This window comes from Falco rusticolus, chromosome 10 (genome assembly GCF_015220075.1).
Source record: "Falco rusticolus isolate bFalRus1 chromosome 10, bFalRus1.pri, whole genome shotgun sequence".
Taxonomy (NCBI): Eukaryota; Metazoa; Chordata; class Aves; order Falconiformes; family Falconidae; genus Falco; species Falco rusticolus.
Window position 1 is genome coordinate 11,840,727 of NC_051196.1, and position 25,793 is coordinate 11,866,519.

The following is a 25,793-nucleotide window of genomic DNA, read 5'->3' on the forward strand; positions in this document are numbered from 1 at the left end:
AGAAAAGTCACCTTGAAGAGTGAAGAGCACGTGTTTTCCCTCATCAAAAAAGTTTGTAAAGACAAAGCTCTCAAAAGACACTTGGGAGGATTGAGGGATACAGAAAAGCAGCAAAAGTATTAAAGGACAACAGAAAGCTCAGAGAACTGGTAATATTGAAAATGGGCTTACTGATGAGTTCTTAGTAATGAGTACTGAGAAGTCTCTCAATCACTGGTATCAACATCATACCCGACCCAGAGCATGTCTCCCCATTCTTCAGAATTCACTGTTAGGCAGGCTGCAATGGAGAAAATGCTAGGACGAAGAGAAAAAAAGATTTCTTCCCAGCTGACAATCTGATGTGAGGATGGGTCATCACAACTCTAAACACCACTGATTTACATTAAGATTTTTTGACAGACTAACAGTGTGCATCTTCATCTGTGGTCCCACATATCTGCTTTTGTCCATGATGAACAAAATGCCACATTCTCTCTTTTCAACTTTTGGTAGCTCTTCATAGAATGCAGCTGCACATTACACTTAAACAGACCAAGTGCAAACCATCTACAAAAGGATTATTTAACTCTTCCCTCTTTGCACCTTATGTCTCCTCCCTAAATCAAAACCAGCGATTATACAGCTGCACCGAGACACAGATCAGTGGAAAACCATCCCATCAAAGGAAAAAACCCACCCAAATGTTTTCTGTCAGATCAGTGAGTAGATCCGATTCATTGCACAGCTGCATAATCACTACATAAGATTAACCATAACTTGAAGCTACCCACAGATGCAGTAGCAACACTTATCTTGGTGTGGCTGACTATAGCTAGCTCAAAATATGCAGTTTCCTGCTCTGCACAGAAGGCTGACAGATGGGGGAGGTTTATAAAAGGCAGTCTGCCAAAAAAGACAGCATGTTTGTTTATTTGTAAATTAGATCACTTATTTCTATGCAACATGCACCTCAGACCTTCTTTTTGAGAACATCTTGCTCATTACTTCTGTATACAAAGGAGCTAAAGTTATCCATGGACTTTTAGTAGTATCATACAAGAACTATGACAGGGAACAGTGTTTGAGAATGAAAGATCTGCTAGGGTGTACAGGTAGTCTACCTGAATATGCTTATGGTGTTAGCGAGACTAATTTCAAACAAAGATGGAGAATAAATTTGACTTGTTAGACAAAATAATACCCTAGACATGTAATTCCCTTCTAAACAGTTAGAACGTCTGCTCATGTAGTTCTTCTGCTAATATAACTGATTTTGAGATTTTTAAATACTGAAATGGAAAAGAGGTAGAAGACACATAGCCTTTTCAGTTAGCCAGGATATTTTTGCTCCAAATTCTCCCAAACAGTCGATATAATCATGATAAAATTTTATTTCAAAAGAGATTTTTCACCTGTCTGCCAGGAAGGAGCCCTGAACTGTGGTAAGAGGGTAGATCCTGAAGAGACTGCCTGAGCAGTACGAGACTCAATAGCAGAGAGAAAATTCATAACTGAAGAAGTTTCCTTAGTGTTACTTCCAGCACTGTGCATACTGGTATCAAATATTCCTGAAAGACCTAGATGAAGATGGAGGGAAATGAAACAAAACAGAGAAGTCAGAGGAACTTACAAGAAGCTCAATCAAATAACAAGGATAAACATTCATAATTCACTACAAATAAGCCATGAAACATTAGCAATATTATTACAGTACATTGATTTTTCAGTGTTTCACTGCTTTACAGTGTTGTGACTGTACACAGGAACTTGCGTATGCATTCTAAAATCTATTATCAAATGTATGTCAAATATGATGCTTAAAAACAGTATTGAGGTACACCAGTAAAACTCTCCCTTCATCTGAAGATTCATTGTTCCATCATTTTTTATTTTTTTCTTTACATGAACTGTTTAAACATTCCGAATTCCTTCTGAAATGGGTTCAGCTTCTTTGTATCAACCTTTTCCCCACTTTGGGCCACTTGTAGCAGTTTTGACTTCTCTGTAGGACTGGCACAAGAAAAGGGGTTTTGACCGCATTCTGTTTCAACAAACAACTTTGTGTGTTTCCTGTGGCTCACACCTTTCAATGGCAGGGGCCTCAATGGGAAGCAGTGGTGAGATTGAGTTTTTTAGTAACTAAGAGTACATCAAGACTGCAGGGTCTGCAGCCTGAAACTTTCCCTGCAGTTCTGACCCTCCACCATCCTGATGGAGGCCTAGCCAAGAGATCGCAGATTCAGTCAGCACATAAGCTCAAGTATCTTTCCTTAAACACTGGGTTGCAAAGCGAACGTGAAGAGGTCATGCCCTCTTCATGTTACATCCCGATGCAGATGTAACACTACCTAACCTGCTGCTATATTTAAAGTAAATTTTAACTTTCCCCCAGCATTATGTCTTACTTTGCACATGTAAGTACTAGCAACAGCATGTTCCGACTTGTATTGGTTTTGCTATCTGCTTTAGTCTAAAAGAACTGGCATGATTTCTGCAGCTGGCTTCAAGGCATACTTTTGGCCCTTATGCAAAGGCCAAATCCTAAAAAGCTGTATTTTAAAGAATAAATGTATCTTCTTTAAGAATCAATAAGCTACTGAGCATAACTCCCCTTACACTTCCCTTTCTACTTATGACATTTTGATATAAGCTAACATATGATTGTTAACTTTCTATTACAAACTCAGCTTTTCTAATACCGCTCGCCACAACCTGCAGGACAAATTCCCCCTGATTATAAAATGCATAACATAACAGTTTGGGTTTGGTTTTTTTTTCTTCTTTAGCTGTTTAAGCTGTAATTTCATGATATGGACAGTTACCAGTAGGATGGTGTGTAGTAGAGTATCCGGGAAGCTGATGAGAAGCTGTGTATGTCTGTCTGTGAAGATCTGTTTCTGAATGTGATGAATGTCCTCCTCCATAGCTTAAGCTAAGGAAGAAATTAAACATTATTAATAAAAATATACAATTATAGAAACAAAGTACAACCATGAAATCCCAACCACAAGCCAAAAACTTGCAGAAATAAAAGAGAACACAAGACCAATATCTCATAGATGTGGTTGTGCCAGGACATCACTAAACATGTTAAGCAGGTAAAAAAAGTACTACAAAACCTAACAAGCCAAACAGGGGGGAAAAAACGCCAAACCCTTACAAAAATCAAAATCAACCACAGAAAAGTTTACAAAGCACTAGGTCAGAAAGACAGAGGTCTTCCTAGTTCAACTGTAAGAAACACTGGATGGACAATTTTTGTAATGATTTACTGATGTAAAGTCTGCAAAGCAGACTGCTGCAAATACATGCCCACTTTAACATTTCAATTTTCAATTTCATTAAAACTTACAGGACCATATTTAATACAAAGGCTGAAATGAACGAGAAGCTGCAGGAGCAATAGGGTTTTTTAAATGTTATTAACTTTAGCAGAATTCTAACAACATTGACAGTGAAAGCACTAGCAAGTGGCAAATCTTGGTCTTCAGACCTCTTAGCATTACATATAAGTTAATGATCCACAGTTTTTATTTAACATTTTGAAATGAGACATCTAAATTAACATGATGTTTTAATCAGGCTTAATGGAAGCAAACTGAATGCAAGGCCCACACAAGAGCAATAATGCAGAAAATAAAGAAATGCAATCTAAACATCAAGCAACATAAGGAACCTGCCAAAAGTGCTAATGATTTCCAACTTAAAAGTCAGAAAAAGGAGGGGGAAGCAAAACAAAATCCCAAAGCTTTCAAGCTTCCACAGATTCAGCTCTGTACAGCACCTGTCAAACTGAAAACATGAAAGCCAGCATAACCAAGTAACCATTTATCTTCTCATCTTGCCTTCTGGACATTAAGTTTATAGGTAGCTGCTACTTACTCCAGTGCACATGTGAGACTGCTTTAAGTTCAAAATTCAATTGTAAACAGATGCCAGAAAAAAAAGCAAACAGTGAAACCCACAGCCCTCCGTACCAACTGCTGTAAGGGAGACTTCCCTTATCCTCTTTCATCCCCTGGGATGAGGGGGCAGTCACTCTGAATAAGGAAAAAAATGAACACTTGATGCCAGGAATAATGACATCATGGGAAATTTTTGTAGAAGTCATCAAATGATATAGAAATTGGCAACACTACCGAATTTACTTCATTTTCATTAAAATGACAAGTGGAGACAGTGGATCTGACGAGTGTGTAAGAGCATTGTGACCTCCACGCATTATGAGCTAGCAAGAGCCTGTCTGTAAGGGAAACAACATTTTAGACTTCCAGATTAATTTCTGTGCCTGAGATGCACTAACAGAGAACATATTTTCATATACAAGCAGTTTCAGCTGCTTATAGCAGACTAAGGCACAAACCTAAAGAATGAACTAAAATGCTTCGGGGGAAGGGGAAAAAAAACCCAAAACAACAAACACTTCAGCTACTGCTTTACTCAATTGCACCTCTACCTAGCTCTTCAACACCTTACACAGCCATAATTACCATTTAGAGAATCGCCAAACCTCAACTCAAAGTCAGCACATCGATGTGCATAGAGGATAGATTACACAGTTCCAACACTAAGTATAAGCAGCTAATGTCTATTATATGCTGACTGAAATCTAATTATTTGCATCATTACTATGAACAACTGGCAGGCACAATTGCATGACACCAAGTTATATTTTGATTAAAAGCATTTAAAAATTTTAGTATTTCCAGGCAGAAAACTTACAATACTGTTCTGCACATAAAACATCACACAAATTAAGACACGTGATGGGGTTTTGGGATTTTTTTAAAAATCCACTACATGAGAAAATAAGTTTTTAAACTGAACCATGGTAGCATATGCATTGTTAGCAAGAATTACCTTCACCAACACAAATGCTGATCTTACGAAAACTTTCCATGTGCAATAGCTTTTACTTAGTTTTACTTTTAAGTCTTCTTAACCTATATATAATCTTAACCATTTACCTATATAAAAGCATGTGATGCTGACTTTTCTTTTATACAAGGTTAAAGACAAACTATGAAGTCGTATTACATATATTGCAGAACACCTTTATTTTTCCCATTTCAGGTATTTTCAGGCTGAGAGGCATGTTTGGCATTGTAGTAGTGCTCTAAACAACTGGGCCTACATTTTGCAGCAAAAATCCTTCCAGATTAGGTGAGACTCACAAGAACCGGTACAGATTATATCAAGTAATATTGTGTCATTCCTCCTCTTACATTGCAACAGCAAAAGGTCACAAGCAAAAAGTGAATGAACTTTAAATTAACCACCTGAAAATTTGGGAAATTGAAAAATTAGTTTCCTGGGTTTGGTTTTGGTTTGTTGGGGTTTTTTTGTGTTTGTTTATTATTTTTTTTTAATTTGAGATTTCTGCTTATTCTGGTTGTTTGGTGAAGACTGTGATTCATTCCCCCTCTTCACTCCCTTGCAATAAACACCTTTTTTGCAGAGGAAACGTACAGTATATGCGAAGACTGCAAGACAGCCTAGCACACAAGCCTGTAGACATGAGGCAAAACCTGAATGGTAAAAGAAACTTAAGATAAAGACTTTGTAACACAGAGGACACTGGAATTAACACTGTGATACAAAATAATCTCTAGGCTTAGTACCTCAAAAACCTTGTTAATTACTAGAATCTCAAAATTCTAGTAATTACAAGCATCATAAGAACACTCTTAAGTATATGATGCCTTTGGTTTTTTTAATACAAACTCCCAGGTCATAGTTAAGGCAACCGCAACCTCAAAAATGAATCTGTCTTTCAATAAAAACATTGTGTTTATTAGAACAGTTAATTGTTTATTGTATAATTACTAGTTGCTGGAATGTAGATTCTTATCTCAAAAAAACCCTGCATATATGCCTTCAGTTTACATAAGCTTATCCTAAACACAAGCACAGCAATCTGAAAGAAGATTACTGCCTTAGGGTTTCTTTTTATAAAATTTAGCTTTAAACAGATGAACGTATACAGCATGTAATTCACATATCAAAAACACATTAAGCATTGCAAACAACATTATGGCTACCTAGCCCTTTGTACTCTACTTTCAAAGTCTGTTGAAATTCCACAGGAGTTCTCACCTGTCCTGAAATGTCAGATTAGTTACTGAAGAGACACATTCACATTACTTGGTACTTTGTTACTTGTTATCATTAGTTGCTATACAAGTTAGTTGCTCTAAAACCACTTCCCCTTATCACTGATGTATCACAGTGATTTCTCACTTCTACTGGCATAGTTAACTGCACTGTGGAGTGATTGCTGCTAGAAAGTAATACATATTTGACACACAAATGTGGAAAATAGTTTCCCCTGAAGTATTTTTCATTGAAAAGTTCCATTCAATTTGAATATAATATTTAAGTGTCCTTTTAGAGTTTTCCTATGAAGAGCCATCACTGTCATTGTCGTAACAACGCAACCAAAAAATCCTTACAACAATGACAGTGAAACAACTTATTAATCTGGGGGTTTTCACCTATATCAGTTGGGCTACTAGAAGATAATTATATCTCCACTAAAATCTGAGGAAGAAAAATGTATAGTCATTGCACTTAATTGTTACTAAAATCCCTCTAACCTTGATCTACAACTCCTTTTTGTTAGTCTGGATTAAGTCTTTCCTGAATCAACTCTTCACATATGTGTTTCTATCGCTATTCTTATGATCTTATTTTCACAGCATTCTTCAATCTAATAGTTTCACATAAATTTAGGTCTCCAACTGCAAAAGGTTACTGGGTTACGCTGCACGCCACCCTCCTCACCTGCCAAGACAACTATCTGGTTTGCACTTTACACAGGCGATAGATGCATTTCTTAACTTCAAACTCAAATGGAAGGATCACGTTTACAAGGAAACAAAATGTAGTGGCACTAAGCACTGGACATACAAGTAATCCTTTGTTTTTACTTCTGCTTTTCTTCAAAAAACCTTCCTCTCCTAGGCACCCATATAGAATGAAATCCAGAAACAAAAAAACTTTAAGGAAGTATCTTCGTTTACTCAATACACAAAGTATCATTAGGTGAAAATGGCCTTTTGCTATGTTTCTACTTTATTTTCTAGATCAATTTTCATTAGAGCTTAGCAATTTCTAAGGTCTTCTGGGGTTTTTTTTAAGTTTAGTAACAGCTATTATTCGAGCTCTAGGGAAACTTACACGGCTTACATGAGAAACAGACCAGGACTCTCACAGAGCAAAGGAAACTTCTGGGTGCAATACCTTGCTCTTTTGTTCTTGGGCACTTGTAACTTCTGCCTCTGATATAAAGGAAAACTACTAAAAACCCACATTAAATCACAGAGCATTTTCAAAGTGTTCAAACAGTGCAGGCTGTGCTCAAAGTGAAGCTGGACACCTACAGGACAAGTGGTCGCACAGGGAACTCCTGACTGCAGGAGAACTGAGAAGCGCTCCCGCCATCCCCAGAGGGGAAACCTCCATGCCCCAGGTCCGGGCTCCTGCACAGGCTGGCAAGTTTGAGATCCAAAACAACCAAACCCAACAAAACAAAAGGCACAAACCACACAAGTGATCAGATTTGAGGCAAAACCAGAAAACAATCTGGTCTTACTTTTGGGCTGCCTGTTCTGCCTCACTGAAAACAAGAGGAGCTTCCTGACTCCAGAGGGAAGATGACTAGGCGTACAGTCCACTTCTAGTTAATCACCAAAACTGAGATTAAAAACCTAATAGCCTCATGCTGACAAGGAAACACCTTAAAACTCACACTTTGCATTTTCTCTGACTTGAGATATGTGAAATGGGGAAAGATTACTCAAATTCCCCTCTCTCCCCCAAAGCTCAGGCATTGGCAAAGGGGTCTCTCTTCCATCGGCCCCTTAGCCACGCATCAGGAGTTCCACTCAGAGGCTAAAAGCAAAGCTGTCTAAGATCCAAACACCACCAAAATGACAAATGCATTTCTAAATATTAAAAATACCATCCTAAATATAAGATATAGAAACCGATACGCAGGTTACAACTCTTTTTGTCCACTATATTTCACTTTAAAGATGTAAAATGCAGTTCCAGCTTGCATTACCTGCTGGTTCATATTTAGAATTATTTTAATATTAGAAACAACATTTAATATTTTGTTTAAATACTTAACTTTGTTTATCTGCCTTCATTCACAGCACACCATGAAGACAGAATGCAAGAGCATTACCTGGAAATATTACTTGAATTTAAATACAGATGATAGGGATGGTAAACAGCCTTTCAGCCAGCGTGGGCTTCAGCTGCCCATACTAACCACAATGGAATTAACTGCTGTTTGCTACAGTCTAACTAGAATGTAATTCATCATCTAGGGCTTATCTGCAGCTCAGAATAAAATTAAAATTTAAAGACAATGTTATAGGTACACATTTAATTAAGAAAAATGGTTTTGATCTTGTATTTTAAAAAGCAATGACTAGGAAGGCAGAATCATAGAGGATGGAGGGAGTTGCCTAGAAAGAAAGTTGCTACTTAAGTAAGTTCAGTACTATTTGTTAACACCAAATCACTCCTGTCCAATGGACAGGCCAACACATTTCTGGAAGTTTCAAAGCAAGGCTGTAAAGACAACAGAAAATGTTTCAGAAATTAATTCCAACGGGGGGAACAGACTCCCGCTCAGCCCACTCATTTCAGTGGAAAATATTTTTTTTCAGAAATGTATATAATACGTGATTTGTCACCTCTATTTCCACAGATATACTGGAAAAGACGCTGCAAGAACTAAGTTGGTTCAAGGCTTGCAAACATTGGCAGGTTCAGGAAAAATAGGAAACCAGCCTACTCCCCACCTCTAATTCCCCTGATCCTCTCGTTAGATGGCACAAGACAAGACAATCCTTCATGTCTGAAGATCCAAAAAATATTTGCACAAAGAGGAAGAATATTTAGTAGTCTAGAACAGTTATGGTATCCACAAAAGAAAAAAATAAACTGCTACTTAAAAAATAAAGTCCACTACTGAGAAATCAGAAGAAAAGCATCTCTAAAATCAATATATCTTAAAAGGTACGCAGAGCATTCCTTTAGGAACAGTATACATCTTTAGCATTTGCCTAGCCTGTTGTTGAATTACCACATAAGAAATACATAGAAGACAATATTTTAAAATATTATTAACTATCTAATAATATTACTCTTCAAGTTAGATAACTTTTAGAAAGATGGAAAATATAGAATCAGACTCCAGTGCTGTGGTATGTCAGTAAAACACAGAAGAGTAGTTTTTCATCAACAATCTCAACTGTCTGTTGGTTATGTCACATTCTTCCCTTTCACTGTAACTACAGACTACATATTCAGTGCAGAATGTATCAAATCATAACATACCAAAGGCAACTAAACTTCACTATTTCCTTAAAGATGAAGTTATAACACTTCAATTCATATGCAGAGCCACCAACAGCCTGGCTGAGAGTGCCGTGACATGGACCAAAGACTGCCTCGAGGTACTCGTAAGAGGAAACACTCGTTACTTCCTTGCTTGCTAGGAGCTGAGATAAGAAGCTTCTAAGAAATACATCTTGAGGTAGAAAATTACATGCAGGGAACTGCCTGTGAATGAGCAAAGTTCATGCTGTTCCTGTGATTCTGCACCTGAACAGATGTTATATCTTAAGGGAAGAAAAAGATTTTATGGCAAAAAAAAAGTTCATCTCCCTTTTATTCCCATGTTAATATGTCTGAACTCTTTATGCTTGATCCTTTTAAGAAAAAAACTAAAACCGCTTCAGGAAAGCCAAAATAGTCTTACTGGTACTTCAATACCTGAGTGCAAGTGCTGGCTTGTCTGATCAAGTAACCTGTGGAGTTCTTAATAACAAAGACAATGTAATTCCATTTTCATAAGATCAGTTAAACTATGTCTTGAAACTATGGATGTGAAAACTAATACTCAGATTGAAATGAGCTATTTATAAACTTCAACTTGAGTTACTATAGAGGGACTGGACAAAGTACTTTGTATACAATCTAAATTATCTTTTTGATGAGGTTATTTATGATTGACATGCAGTACATTTAACTTTTTTTTTTTTAAAGAAAAACAAACAAACAACAACAGAATTGTCAAATACCACTACTACTTCTCTTGGCTTTGACAAAAAATTCTTGGTAACCTAACCAAAGCAATTTTCTAAAAGAAATTCTGTGGCTTACAAAAATCAGATGCGCTACAAAAGGCAAAAAGGATGAAGGTACTTTAAATTAAAATTTCAAATTCTAAACACGAACTACTTTGAATTCTTTTAATGAGAAAGTCCAAAGCTCCCAGCCAGCTAGCAGGAACCCAGAGGCCGGGAAGCATCCCTGGGCTTTCAGGCTCCCCGCCACGTGCCCAGGAGCAAGGCTGCAGGACTTGGGTGACCGCCTGGCTGCAGCAGCCCCAACCACTGCTGTCCCTCCGGCCATTACCCCGTAAGGAGACTGAGGCTGGCGGCAGCAAGGCAGGTTTCTGTTGGAAACTCCTCTGTGTCCTAGCAGGAAATTTTGAGGAATTCATTCAAATCCATCACACAAAACATTCCACAGGGAAAAATGGCAACCGTACCTAAATCTGAACATTGAAAAGAAAACTGACCAGAAAGCACTGTATTAGTTAAGAAGCTCTTTACAGCTTACCCACTTCCCCCCCCCCCGCCTTCTACTGTAACAGGGCTACAACCTGCCTAAACCATTCTATAATAATGCCAATTCTGAGCTCCTGACACACTTCTCCAGATTTCAAGGCCTGGAAGCAACTGTCAGTGTTCCTGCTCTGAATATTGAAGCCTAACTTTTATGTCCTTAGTGACTCAGTATCACCACTCCCCACATCTAAACAGACACTCATGTGGCCCACGTTCACCACTCAATTTCTATTATAATGCAGTGTCAGAAATAATTTTAAGCCATTTTTTTTGCCAAGCCACATCTTGGAGGTTCGTACATCTTCCCTCACAGCTTCTACTCTATGGCTGCCTGCAGAAAAATAAGTACCCCATTATGGTCTGTGTAGCTTATACCATGGAAATAACTGCAATCTTCTCTTCTCACCTTTTGAGGCACTGGATTATTTTGTCACCATGTTTATTTATCCTCTTCTCTTACCTATTCTCTGTGAAAGAACTTTCTCTTTACCCAGCACAGAGATAATAGCTGTGACTTTTTATATTAGTAATATTTCTCTCCTACAGAGCTTTACTCACAATTTGAAAAGATTTTTGTATCAGACAGTAATGGAAATCTAGCACTTTTTCTCCAATGTGTGATGCTATTCTGTTGTCAAAAGTGTACTTGGAGATATTCAAAACTCTTCTCAAGATCATCACAGTATTAATGGTTGAGCACACATATAATCCTCTATTACGGCTAGCCAAGATACACACAAAAAGATTTCATTACTTTTAATAATAAAATTTAATTTCAAAATATAAAAATCAGCAAGGCATTATCTCAAAACGTGGCTTAGCCACAGCAGTGCCTTATTAAAAATACAATTCATTTTAGCTATTGAAATGCTTCTCAACTGTTATCCTCTCACAGTAATTACAGTGTAATATTTTGTGGCAAGCTTGAGTATTACCTTTGGGGTACTATAGGAATACTGGATATCTCATTTCTCAATAAATCCTTTATTTTCTAATTATATGGAAAAGACAACGCTGAAGTTGAGAGATTAATCACAGAACAGGTAAGAAGTGTAAATATGTATGTCTTACCCACTGACAGACCCATCCAGGGCATACCTCTTTTAATTACCAAATCGCCAAGCAGTTCACAGTTCCGTAACTCATGAAGTATCTCCTCCTTTAATCTAAGGAAACTAAGGCACAAACGTTAAATCACTCAGATTTACAGGCCTCACAACCAAGTTTCAAATAGTCAGTACTGAAGTAAGACTCAGTTTCTCAAGGTTTTGTGAAGTTAAAATTTTTAAGAGCTCAGTACACAACCACTATGAAGGTCAGTAGCTTCACAGCTCACAGCCACAGAATCGAGGCATCTACTCACTGACTGCATCTGAGACCACAAACTTACCTATCCTTGGTCATCTGTACAGCCTACAATCGAGGTCATTAAATAGCCTCTAAGCCTTTTAGCACACCTACATGTCTGGCTACAGTGTTTTCCCTGTCCCACCACATACTGCAAGGGCTAAGCAGCTCATATGAGCTCCTTTAGAGTCAGTAAAGTGGCATCCCTGTGACTAACACTACTTCCATCCATACTTAGGAGGTGTGTTCAGGAAAGATCTAACATACTAACAACACACAGTTCATTGTAAAATGCAGCAGCAAGAGTCCTTTGCGTTAAAGAAAACATCACAGGGTGTTACCACCTAGTTTTATAGGATAAATTAGCATAGTCCTTGCACGTAGCTCCCATACCTCTTCATCCTAAAACAGTTTTAAATTCACATTTCTAAGCTTGCAAAGAGGACCCTGGCCTTCACGTGCGTCCAGTTACTATTTAGCTGGCAACACTATACAAACTCAGGTGCTTGTGAACTAGAAAACATGTGCTGTTCAAAACTGTAGAAAAATAGTTACAGCCACATGGCATTTATGTTGAGATGGGGAAAACTTACTATATAAAACAAATTACTTAAATATGCCCCACGTATTGATTTAAGATTTCCTGACATTCAGGCAGATGTCTAAATAAAAACAAGTATTAGAGATCAAAACAGTACACACACACACAAACTAGAAAATTCCTTTAATTTGTGAAAAGCCTGTATTCTTTTTTAAAGAGAACAACAAATATGAGTTTTTTGAAGGGGAAAAGAAAATCTCAGCGCTCTTCAGTGGCACTGGGCATTGGTAACCTCCAGGTCACCAGTTTCAGCAAAAACTGAAGGTAGGTAACAAATGGTTACTGTTCAGAGTCCTAAGGAGTTGGTTTTCCAGGATCACTCTTTGCCTAGCAAATGATCAAATGTTCACAATCAAAAGAAACCTATTAGAAATCCTTTTCTTGGCAGACTCAGTACAGAATAATGAAATGGGAGGGATGCAGGAATTGAAGGATTATTCACTGTCTAGCACTGGCATTTCTGACACGAAGAAGAGAGAAAGTAAACAGGATGTGGTGTGAAATACTAAATTGCCGTATTTCTGAAAGGGATTTCCTGGTCAGAAAAAAAGTGCAACACGGAACGTGCAGCACACACTGGTACATTCAGTATCGCCGCAGAACGCCAGCTCAGTTGCACACACACCACGCAGGCGCAGTGGCCATTTGTCTGGCATGTTCTAGATGTCCAAAAGCTTTCAGAACAAGTTGCCAGACATCTGGAAACACTAGACAAAGGGCTAGAGTCCTCAAACTCTTCTCACACAACACTGCCAGGTGGAAAAGAGGGCTATCTCCAGAGAAATCTGGATGTATGACAGCTCCAAGTATAATTCATACAGGGTTATTAAGGAATACATGTTCCTTAGTATCCTCCTATGTAAATACTCTTACTCTAAGATAAGGATGCCTAAGGGTGCCCTCTTCCCACTGAGTGTAATTGGTTACACTTATACAAGGCCCAAGCAAGCAACAGAGGTAGGCACGTAGAAGATGAAAAAGAAGAAAAACATTATGGGCAAATAAAAGCTTGTCTAAACATATGTAGGTTCTTGTTGAATTGTTTTGGAATAAGAAAGTTCAAGTATGCAGGAATCAGGAATAAAAGCTCCTTGCCCCTATTTATTGTAACCCATGGTCAGAGAGGTTCTGAGGATGCTCTGTGTCTATTCATCCCCAAAAGTGCTCACAGTAATAAAACAAGGAAGTAATGTAAGAAGAGGCAACAGAGAACAGCAGAAGTAAAATCAAAAACTATGAAATCTGCCCAGTGAGGTAAGTAAACCTAGTACTTTATAACCAAGAGCTCCGTCCCCTCTCAACACAATACTCCTCTGTGCCTAAAAGTTTTAAGGATTTTCTTTTCTCTGTCACTTGCATGGTACAGTAAGAAATGTCATGCTGGAAAGGCTGAACTCTGCATGCTGCTCAAAGTTATTTTTGTCACACTTAAGGCTACTATGAGAGGTTGGAAGTGAGACTTCCACTGTTGTGAAGTGAGTTGCTGCCTTTTAACTGGTTTTTATTTAGGTTGGTGCTTTTTTGTTTGTTTTATGATGTATGGAATAGGCAGTCATCATACAAAACAACTTTTTGACATGCACATTTGTGAATGCTTTCACAAAATACAAGTAAAAAAAATCCAAGGAAAATGAACCCACTGTGAGAGCTCTAGTATTGTTTAGAATTAATATAATCCAGTCATAGGTGCTTTTTTCCTGACAGGAACAAGGATTTTTCTAAAAACAACCTCCTTCTTATGGCAGCATCGTGCCAGAATCAACAGCATCTCCAAGAAAAAATAAAAGGTGGGCAAAAGTACAGAAGAAACAAAGGGAAAAGGTTGTTCTCTGGCAGTAATAAATGCCTACAATCAAATTTAGCAGGATGAATGGTAAAAAACACATATGGGACTGAAAGACCTTTTGCATAGATGGAAGATTAGAAAAACCTCCTCTTTCAGAACGTATTCAGTAATCTGTGTGCAAGTTGGCCCCATGGGAAAGGGCTTATATCTGAAACACCATTCCAGGTGATCTCAAGAGAGGTCAAGCACTCAGCTAACATGACATTAAGTGCTGCTGGTAGGGAAGCAGGTAGTACAATTTGGGTGGGATGCTCATTGAAGACAGTGACATGCCAAGGCCGAGCCCATCTAAAAGCTGCCCAGGACCACAGGCCAGAGTCCCCGCCGAGGCCACACGGCTCACTCCTTACACCTCTCTGCTCCCTGCTCATCCCCTGGTGCCAGCCACCCTCTGGATTCCTGTCGGACAACACAGGTACACCAGCACAGCTCTCCAACTCAAGTGAAAGCTATTCACCTTCTCAGTCAAGATAGTTTTCTCAAGAATTAACAAATCAGACCAGCTCCCTGTGCAGTTGCACAAACACCAGAGCCAATGCAAGGGAGGAAGGGAGCCCCTTTCAGCAGCAGCAAGCCTGAGCAGCGAGTTCAGCCATCTCACGTAACTGCACCCTCAGACTAAGTTTCAACTCACTCCTTCTGCACACTGTTCTATTTCACCATTTCTCACGGCAGCAAAGTGACATAAAATGCTTAAAATGTTTCATGTAAAGTTGTTGTTAAACCTTAAGACTGCTACGTAGGATGTAATTCCAAACAAGCTTATGTGGCTCAGTTTGAAACTTCAGCAAAGATTTCACAAGATGACCATACCTCTGCATCTGTGAAAAGCTATGGGGCACGCAGCAAGAAAGTGCCTCTCTATTCAGTCAGTCTTTGACCTTGTCGCAGCTGTTATTTCAGTGCGTACCAAATGCAGGTTAAAACAAAAAAAAGTTAAAGAAAAAAAAGAAAAGAAAAAGGAAAAGACGACCAAACAAAAGGTAGGAAGTCCCTGTAAGGTACCTATGCTACACCATGGACTACCCGGGTTTTATTTTGTATGTATGTTTTAGATACAAACTATGACAGAAAGTTTGGTAAGATTTTAAAGTGGCCTACATTTTTATATGTTTATAAAGTTTATTTAATCCTTCTGTGCCTTTTCTTTTAATAGCAAATGTTCTAAATATATTCACAGTTTATGGGCTTTACCTTTCAACATTCGAAATACTATGCCATAGGGAACTTTTTGTAGGAAATGTGTTTAACAATAAACATTGGTTTTACCTCTCAGAACAATTTAATCTGATGAAAGAAAATGTTCTATGCTTTTCTAAAGCACACTATCTGCAATTTTAAAGTTTTTATAGGTATGCAGAAATCCATTAGAATTTTAAATTGAGCCTTAACTAAATCACAATTATCATACAGTTGTTAGAATAAGCATTGGCTTGACAGCTATGCAAAAATACAAGTTAAAAAGTCATCATAATCATTTATCATGAAAGTTTAAGTCTCCCACTTATGTAATTTTGCATATGAACTCTCACTGTAACTAACTCATTATCTTAGATTAGCTGCTATAAATATAGGCTGCACTAACCAAATGTCAGCGTTATCTATTGTAAAGAACCATCTTGAACTAAATTATATAAACCCCCGTGTATTTGGGTAGGGCAGAGACAGACAGACTACCAGGCATAAAGAAACATCAGAGACCACAGCAGTTGCCATAAAATTTAAAACAACAACAAAGTAATTGTGCCTGACATTCAATGACATATAGCAGAAGACTTGAGTCTTAGAGCTGTGGTAAAAGCTAAACAAGAACAGTGAGATCCCTCGACCACTAAAAATCCTTCTCTGAACAAAACCCTAGAAGTGCCCCCAAGTCAAACTCAACCAGAAACCTCATCCGTTATCACCCACCTCCATTTCTCTTTCCAGGCAATTACAACAGTCTCTCAAACAATCACACGTTCACCTGTTTTCCGAAGACCGTTTTTCTCAAGCAAGTAACGAGTAAGCATGACATGTGTTACCTGCTATTCAATATGGGACTAGCTTTAGACTGTGCCACAAAGAGAGAGTTTCAGCACAGAAGGAAGGTTTTCTAACAGCTACAGGAAAAGGTCAAAAGTGGCAGTGTGCCCACACAACCATCAGAAATTCTTTCAAGATGCTGAGAGCCTGTGTAAGAGGTGTGTGGGGAAGGGGAACACAGAGGACAGGAGCACACCTTTCAGCCCCCTGCTACGGGGCTGCCATGGCTGCACTGCCCAAATACACTCTCCAGTGGGAGTGATCTCTGCTAACGTGGTGATTCAAGTGATTTCCATCATCTCCCGTCTCCGTTTCACTATCTTCTCCTATTCCATGGGAAAAGTTATGTCACAGCAGGCCTGGTAGCAATGTCCTCATAATACTTCACCACACATTTCCTTTCAGTTGATAAGAATAATGCCACTGCACAGACAAAACAGTGCCTGCAAGAAATAAGGAGCAGGATAAAAACCAGATGGCTGAAGTTAAGCGCAGGAAGACAGGAGCAACGCTTGTAGGGAGGAGAAATCATTTTGACGAGCTGAGACTGTGAACATGGCTTTCCACACAAAGGGAACATAGCCTGCCACGACACAGCCTGCATGACACATACGCATAAATATGAAATGAAATTTGGATGAAATATTGTTATCTATATCACCTAAAGGCTGAATTCTTTTCAAGCAAGTACCAGATGAACATGACACACATTTTTTCAATTTAACATCAGGCTAATGCAGCTTCAGCTGTTTAGAAGACTACCTGTCAAGCACAATCAAAAACACCATTTTGAAAAACGTGAAGTGATCTGTAACACAAGTCGAGAACATTGACAGCATATTCCCTTACAGCAAATCTATACCTTCGTGATTTGCTTCTGGGCTGGTACAAGCCTTGGCAGTGATAGTTGTGACTCTCACAGCCCAATCCCCCCTGCAACTGGCTCCATCCATAACTGACAAATGTTATCAGTGATAGGGGAACCACAAACACCTATGCGAGCCCAGACTGTATTTAAGATTGGAGTCCAACACTGTTCACATCTGTAAATCTTGCTGAAGACAGGGGATTTTAATTCGTACTGAAATGACACAAAATATGATTCACAGTATTTTCCCTGCCCTTGCTACAGTTAAACAAAAGTTAAAACGCTTCAGTCAATGCATTTAAAATGCATCATTCATCACCATCTACACAACCTCCAGATGAAACTTAAGAACTGAAAGCAAGGTCTTCTTGACATTGCTTCCTAAAGCATAGCATAAATACTGCCATATCATGAACGGATTCAGTAATACTAATTTGATTTTTTTGATTAACAATTTGATTGGTAAAGGTAGCAGGCATTGCTTCAATGAGCTTCTGCACAGTACTTATCTCAGGACTATTCTCCATGCCATTTCAATTAAGGAATTCCCAAAATATAAACTTAATCTTGCATTAATACAGCAGCTATTAAAAAGATTAAAGTTACATTTCAAAACCAGGGTGGTGTTTTTTTAACATAGAAAATAATCATCAAACAGTTGTGTTTCTTCTAAGATCCCAGAGGAATCCACTTTTGCTCCTGCACTACATATTCTTCAGTGACCTGGAAAATCCAAACCTTCCTCGTGAAATAGATGGCATGATCCTCAATAGATGATGAGAATTGGGGAAAGCAATATAGAAAAGACATGTCACTGACTCCCGCAGAAACGAACACATCAACGTGACCAAGAGCAGTTCAACAATTAGGAAGAAAGATTAGAAAGAATGGTAGGAGACCCTACTGTGCCATGCAGGCAACTCTGCAGACAACCTGGCTAAACATAGCTTCATGGGGCAAGGCTTTGGCCAAAAAACCTAACCATCCTCGCAGTTCTCTGCAAAACAAGGAATCTGGAGTCTCATGCCCAGGGAGGTTCTATTATCTTCTTACTTAACATTGACTTAATTGCTTCTAAAATGAAATGTCCACAATTTAGAAAGGGTGACAATAAATTGGAAGGAGTCCAGGAGAAAACTGAGAGAATAACTGCAGAAGAAAAAGAAATGAAAAGAAAAAAAAGAATGCCTGGTAACAAACGTCAGAAGATAATTTATTTTTCTTAATAAAAAGCATATAAAGCAATAAATAAATGAAAATTCATAAGAATCATACTCAGGAAAACATGAGATGTAATGGGATTTTCAGTGTTGATGAGGCTATAGCAAGATTCAGTGGCTGTAAACTAAATGTAGCCCTCTTCAGATCATAAATAAGAAATAAAACACAAATCAGCCACTTGCACAGTTTACCAAGAATTGTGCTGAATTCTGCTTCACTAGAAATTTTTAACCGCACCTTCTAAACCGTAAACTCTAGTTTCAAACACAGATGGGGGGGCGGGTGGAAGTCCTACGGCCTGCATTATGAAGAGGTCAGCCTAGCTGATTGCAACAGTCCTTCTGACTTGATAATCTATTAATCTTGTCAGATCAGAATACACGCCTGACCACTTTCAGGACCCAATGCAAAGTCATCCACAGGCACACCTATTCTGGCAGTGTATTTTTAGCCCCAGATTCTCTTTTACCTTTAAACGTCGTGGAGATAGGAACTGTAGATGTACCAAGCCAGAGGCATAAAAGGCAGGCGGTAACAAAAACCTCCTCGCCTAGAAAACGCTCATTTTAGTTGGCAGAGTTATACAATCAAAAGAGCAACGCAAAGCCAATAAGATATCCTGTATTTTTTCCGCGCTTCCCGGAACTTTCCACAACTCTCCGTGGGACCGAATCGCTCCAGACAAGTTTTAGCTGAGCGGAGGCTCCGCACGCCCCAGAGCAGCGCTGCCGAGGGACGCGGCCAGCCCGCCGCCGCCGCGGCAGACAAGGCAGGCACGGAGGGCGCAGGGTGATGCTAGCGCGGCGCCGGCCCAGGGGCTGCCGGCGCAGGGTGAGGTCGTCCGGTGCCCCGGCGTGCCCGGCCCCACCGCCCAGCGGGCAGCATTGTTCTGGCGGGCAGCGCCGGTGCCCGCGGCCCCGCGCACACGGAGCGCTCCCCGCGCCGCCGCCCCCGAGCCCAGCGTCGCCCCCGGAGCCGGGCAGGGACGCGTGAACTCTTGAACCCGCGCAGCCCAACGCGAGCCTCCGGGGCGGAGAGCGGCGGCCCGCCCCGCCGCCGGCGCCCGGGGACGGCGGGGAGCCCGCTCCGGCCGCCCCCCGCCCGGCTCAGCGGCCGTGCCCCCAGACGCCGAGGCCCGGCGGGACGCGGCCCGGCCGCCCGCTGCCCACCCACCGCCCCGCCCGGCCTCACCCGCCGCTCCGCTGGGCCCCACTCCCCCCCGGCCCCGCCGCCCCGCCTCGCCCCGCCGGAGAGGGCCCCTCGCCCGCCGTACCCCCGGGGCGCCCTCGGGCCAGGCCCCGGCCCAGACCCCGTCCTTTCCTGCCGCAGCCCCCCGGCGGACCCTCCTCACCTGGGCTTGAGGCTGCCGGCGCTCCGCTCGTAGGCCCAGGAGGCGGCGGGCTGCGCGGTGGCCGGGGCCAGGGGGTCGGCGAAGCTGGGGGTCGTCGGGTAGTTCCTGTCCATCATCGGGGCAGGGCGCGGGGCCGGGGCGGCGGGGGCTCCGCTGGGGCCCTGCGCGCAGGGCGGCGGCGGCGGGGACCGAGCGGGGCGGGTGAGAGCGGCCCCCCCCTGCCTCATGCGGGGCGGGCAGCGCCGCGGCCCCCTCCCCGGCGCGGGCCAGGCCGCCGCGTCCCGGCCCCCCTGCCCAGCCCTGCCTCCGCTCCCCTCCCCTCACCGCTCAGCGGCGGGCGGCGGCGGGCGGACGGCTGAGGGGAGCTGCGGGCGGCGGCGGGGGCTGCGCGGCGGCCAGGCGAAGACCCATGTCGGGCTGCTCTTTCCCAGGATGCACCTCCCCCGCCAGCGCGCACTGGGGCTCACGGGCTCCGGCTCCGTGGCCGGGGGGCAGGGAGGCCGCGGCGGAGGGGGCTGCCGCCGGAGCCACCGCGGCGGGGGGCGGAGGAGGAGGTCTGTGACTTGGGAACGGGCGGCCGCGGCCCGGCGGGGAAGCGCGGCGGCTGGCGGGGGGCGGTAGCCGCCACCGGGGCGGGGTGGGGGGTGCTGAAGGCGGGGACGGCCGGCCCGGGCGCTAAGGCAAGGCAAGGCGAGGCGGGGGGCGGGGGGGGGAAAGGCCGGTTTCTCGGTGGGGCCGCGTCAAGTGAAGCGCTGGCGCTTTGTTGGAGGAGCCGGGGCGGGGCCATCTTGTTCCCGCTGAGGGGAAGCGGCGTCAGCGGCGGGCAACACCGCGGGACCGCGGCCTCCGGGGGCGGCCGCCGACCGACAAGATGGAGACCGACAGCCGCCACTACCCCGGCTGCCGCCCCGAGGCGACGGGTTGCCTCATGGGGAGCGCATTGTAAAGCAATTTGTAGGGCGGCTCTCCCGCCCTGCCCCGCCGCGGGGGGAGGCGTCCGGGCAGGCGGGCGGGAGCGGCGTCACCGGACGGTGACGCCGCTCCCGCCCGCCTGCCCGGACGTCTACCCCCGCGGCTGAGGCGAGTCGACCCGCTGCTCTCCTCACAGGAAAATCTATCTCGTCGGGGAGAGATATAAAATAAAAAAACCCGGTGATGGGCACAGGGGTGCTGGGAGGTCACCGGGAGAAGTTCGTCGCCGTGTTTTCCCCTCAGGGGCAGCCCAGAGCCCTTGTTTTGCCACTTCAAGCTCCTGCCGGCGCTCAGCGCTTTAGGTTGGTCATCGCTCTGAGGATACTTTACAGGGGTTAAGTAATATAAAAGCACAGGCCTTTAGCTAATTATTTTCCTTTTGACAGCCTAAAAGCCTCTTATAGGCATACCACAGCTTTTCCAAAAAACTTCAGCATTCCCCCTCAAGAAATCATTGCAGGCCTGCAGCCCGATTAGTCTAAAAGTCAGCCAGCAAGGGAAACAATCTTTAAGCATCTAGAGCAACCTAAGTTACCTGGCGTCTGGGCTGTAAAGAATCTTTAAGCATCTAGAGCAATCTAAGTTACCTGGCGTCTGGGCTGTAAATTCCTGTATCTTTGCCTGTGCAGTTTGTTGTAGTATGAGGGAAAGGGGCACCAGCTTCCCAGAGCAGGGTAGGAGTGAAGGGGACATCCGTCTCGGGCAGGGGGATGGTGGGTGAGCTATGGTGTCTGGCTTTCCCTGCAGGAGAAGAGCAGGAGGAATGTGCATTTGAAGAGAGGGTGACGGCATCTGGAGGCATTGCTCAGAAGGGGAAGGTGTATGCTAATGAGTAAGTGAGTCTTTTGAAGATTTCAGTTTGTAGTACTCCGGGCATGATCGAACGGCAGAGTGAAATGAATTTTGTAGTGAAACGCAGAGTGTAGAAACTTGGCTACAGCCAGTCAGATTAGATGGAAAAAAAAAAACCCAAAAACCCAAACAAAACCTCAACATTTGAATGAAAAAGTGGAGTGGTCAATATTAACTGAGAATGCCGGAAGGTAAGATACTTTAGGATGAAAAGCTGAGGTTCTGATTTTCTCGTACCTAGTTTCAAGAAGCGGCAAATTCAACTATGGGAAGGAACGCAGCCTTTTGGATCCAGGAGGGAAGGGTAAGTGCGAAAGTAATCAGCAGCGACGAGACTGAGCTAAGTCACCCAAAGGCCAGGGCAGAGGGAGGAGGGAGAAGAAGCGTACCAAAGCCAGAAACCAGAAGAGTGAGTTTTCCTTGTGTTTGCATAAGTTAGCACCTGTGTTGCTTGCAGCTGGAGGAGAGTATGTGGGGGGTGGGAGACCTTTTTTCCTGGGAAGCACGAAAGGGTACTGTTTTACATACATGACCTGATGACAGAAAATGACTCCAGTTTTATGCTAACTACTCTGCTGATAGCATTGAAAGTAGCATTTCCAGCGGAGAAGGGACCTACAGGTTTTAATTTCCCTGCAGGATCTCCACTAATCTCCATTATAATATTGCACTTAGAGTGCATTGTTTCCCTCAGGTGGGCGATACATGGACCTAAGTGATACAAAATGCCTTTTCCACCTAGCTATAGTGTTTGGTTATACAGCCGGAGCCTGCTGGTGTGCCTTAAAAGTTTGTTGTCACAAATTTGCAACAATGTATCAATAAATTGTAAAACTGCTAGTGTTTTGTTTGTTTGTTTGTTTTTCTCAAGTAATGGCAACATGAACTTTAAAGAGTACCATAACATTGACTGTTTTCATTACAGGTTATTTGTCTAATGAGCAGGTGTTTGCGTGTTAATACTGTTAGATTGTGGCTGTAAAATCCTGTTGCACCAGAAATCACAAACAACAAGCCCCAGTCCAGATTTACAGGCGGGGAAATATACACAATTAGTTTAGACCATTAAATTAACTAATTGTCAATACACCACAGACACAGTGTTTCCTTGAACATCGTTGGAGTAGGTCTTCTTTTCTGTAATCAAATAGCAAAGTTGAGTGAAGCAGAAATTGTGACAGCTGTTGGCAAGTTTAATTTCTTTTACATGGTTTTGATAAAGGTGTAGACTGGAAACTTAATCGCTGATGTCCATAACCTCCAGTTTCTGGAGGTCATAACCAGTCAGTTTCTGCTGTGATTTGCTTTTCTTTTTTTGCTATGGGATAAATCTACTTGTCCTGAGACCAGCCTGTGAGACTTCCACAGTTTTCTCATAAAACTGATCCCTGCTGCTTGTTGCCATCCTCTGTCTAGGAAAGCTGCCTTTAATTTGTGCATTTTATCTTTTTGTAACTAAAAGATATTTTGTAACACTGTTCTCTAAGACAATGAAAGTGCCTGTTTATAGAGTGAGCGCTTCTACACTAGCCTGGTATCCACAATACTTATAAACAGCTTTTCTGGAAAGATGTGTTGGTGATAGAAAAAAATGCCTTGAATAGATCCTGTTAGTTGTCTATGTTATTTTAATGCATAGATTAAAGTGTACATATTAAGGTGTGTATTTAGAAGTCATATTAGACATGTTCATGATTCTGAACATTGAAAATACTTCGATTCTTGAGTTAGTAAGGAATGCTTTAGTTTCAAACACAGCTATTACTTGTCGGTTAGGAACTGAGCTTTGGTGAGCTTTAAGACCTTCCAAACCGTAGTTCATAACTGAGTGCCTATAGCCAATAGTGATGTTGCATGTGCCTATCTCTCAAGTAAAGAATATCATGTATTTTTCTGAAACTTAAGCTAATACAATTTTTCACTCTATTTAAGAGCAAAATCTTAAAACAGCACTGTAACACAGTCTGTGCAACATACCAGCCTGGGGCAGTACTGAATTTTTGTTGCTTATTTCTTTCCCTAAATGAACAATCTCCACTTGGAAAAATAACGTAACAAATCCTTTACAGAGTCAAAAATGTTGTGTGATGGTTAAGAGACAGATTTAAGTACTTAAGGTAACCTTTAATTGGAGTTGTCTGCCTAAGGTCCGAGGAGAACCTTCAAAGCTGCAGCATGGGCTGCTGCCTACAGGTGCAGTGTGGCAGCAGGGCTGTGCTGCCTCAGCTGCTTGCTGACACCCGAAGGAGAAGGCCTTACTCTCCCTTCTTCCTTCCCTGCTCCACCTTCCCACTCCTAGTGATGTGCTCTGGCCACAAGGTCAGCAGTAAATGTGCTCCACTGGCAAAAGAACGTTTACTTTTTAGCCAGAGGTTATTTTTCTGTAATTTCACTGAGCTGAATCAGCTTGCTTTGCATCAAATGGGTGCTGGCTCAGGGCAAGCAGTGGTGGCGTGCAGCCAGAACCAGAGGGGAAGGGAAGATGAGAGGAGAGAGTGGGGAACTTTTGCTTTTGATGACGAGAAGTTGATTTGGCTCATGGTGTATTCAGTGTATAAATCTCTGGAGTCTAGGAGTGCTTGAGGATATACCTCTATTGACAGTAGCGGGCCTCTCTGCCCATACGCCAGTTCAGCCAGAATCAAGCCAGCTTCTGTGGCAGAACTGTGTTAGCTAATACACACTGCCCCTTAGGGAAACTTTCCTATTTTCCTCTTTCTGTTTAAATAATTTAATGTTACACAATGTTGAATGGCTATATTGCTTTTTGAGGTCTACTTTTATGTTTGCAGCAACCGTATGCCAAATGAAATGTAGGATCAAGCTAATGGGTAGTTGGCAGTTTTCTGTGATTTGATCATAATTAAAACCAATGTATTGATCACAAGTTCAGAGCCAGAATACTGCTTCAATTCATGCTTGGCATGGATTTATTTATTTGTAACTGATTTATTGATTTAATAAATCTTTGTTGCGTGGTGTGCTATTATTACTATCTGTGTTAACAGAAAAATGTCAGCCAGTGTTTGAGTTGAGTGTGATTGACTATTTTGTGTATGTACAAGACTGGCCAGGCAGAAGGCTACATGCTATGTTACAGCTCTAACAGTACCACGGATGCTAAAATACCAGGATAGGACCACTAAGGGTTCTTGTGCCTGCAGCAGCAGGTGTTACTGAATGGGGTGATTCTTCATAGGGCCAGCAGTTGCCGCCTGTGCTTCTGGCATCCCTTTTACTGAAGGTACAACAAACCTGGCTCTCCAGGGCTTTTCCCATGTCTATTCCCATATGCCCTCTTTTTTCCACAGAGGCCATTGCTCCTGTCTTTTGCCTTTCCCTAACAGATGATGCCTGGTTTTGGTCTTGTCCTGGCTCCTCCCTTATGTTTAAGTGCCAAAATATATATATTTTTGTCATGCCCTAAGAGGCTTTCAGCTAAGTCTGTAAACAGCTGGTTTTGCAGCTGGGCAGTTTTTGACAGGCTGAAAAGAATCACAGAACAATAGTCAGATGCACATGCTGGATCAGCAACTTAGACTGTTGTTGACTGAAGAAAGTAAAGGCACGGCATGTGGTTAACACTGCGAGTCTGAGATTGCAGCTTGGTCATCGAAAGTGGACAAAAATGATTGCATTTCAGTTCATAATATTTTATTTTGGAACTATCACAGCATCATAAATAGTTTGCTAACATACACAAACATCTTGGTGGTTAGCTTGCATTGGCTAACCATTTGTCAACAAAAGATCTAGAAATGCTTAACAGCCTTGTGCTGAGAGAATGAATCTTCACAATTGTTTGAAAATAGTGTTTTGGAGACTTGAGGATTTTTTTATTTTTTTAAAAAACTAATGTTTCAGAGATAAAGGTTCAAATACCAAGTCTGATCAGATGAAGTTTGAAGAAGTTAAGGCCAAAGCTGGTCTGGGTCTGATTTACTAACAAATTGTAACAAGAGCACCAAATTTCTGCAGTGTCTTTCTCTGTTGAACAGTGATGGATGGTAGACGTCCACTCATGGACTGTGAATGTAGCACCTTTGTGCAGGCTTTATATGTGTGCTGCTAGGCTG

The 25,793-nt window shown here is 42.0% G+C and overlaps 1 protein-coding gene across 4 annotated transcripts in view; it reads right to left on the reverse strand.

Annotated features, from left to right (window-relative positions):
* Positions 1-20,132, reverse strand: part of QSER1 (glutamine and serine rich 1) — a 49,192-nt gene extending 29,060 nt beyond the window's left edge. The window contains exons 1-3 of one of the 4 annotated variants that reach the window (XM_037402043.1): positions 19,894-20,131; positions 2,805-2,914; positions 1,395-1,559 (exon numbers count right to left, since the gene is read on the reverse strand). In XM_037402043.1, coding sequence (XP_037257940.1) covers positions 1,395-1,559; positions 2,805-2,914; positions 19,894-20,120 — 502 coding nt within the window. In that variant the 5' untranslated portion in view covers positions 20,121-20,131. Of the gene's footprint in view, positions 1-171; positions 298-1,394; positions 1,560-2,804; positions 2,915-19,893 lie in introns of those variants that run through there. The other 3 variants (XM_037402045.1, XM_037402046.1, XM_037402047.1) reach the window with 3 other exon arrangements.
* Between the last annotated feature and the right edge of the window lie 5,661 nt (positions 20,133-25,793).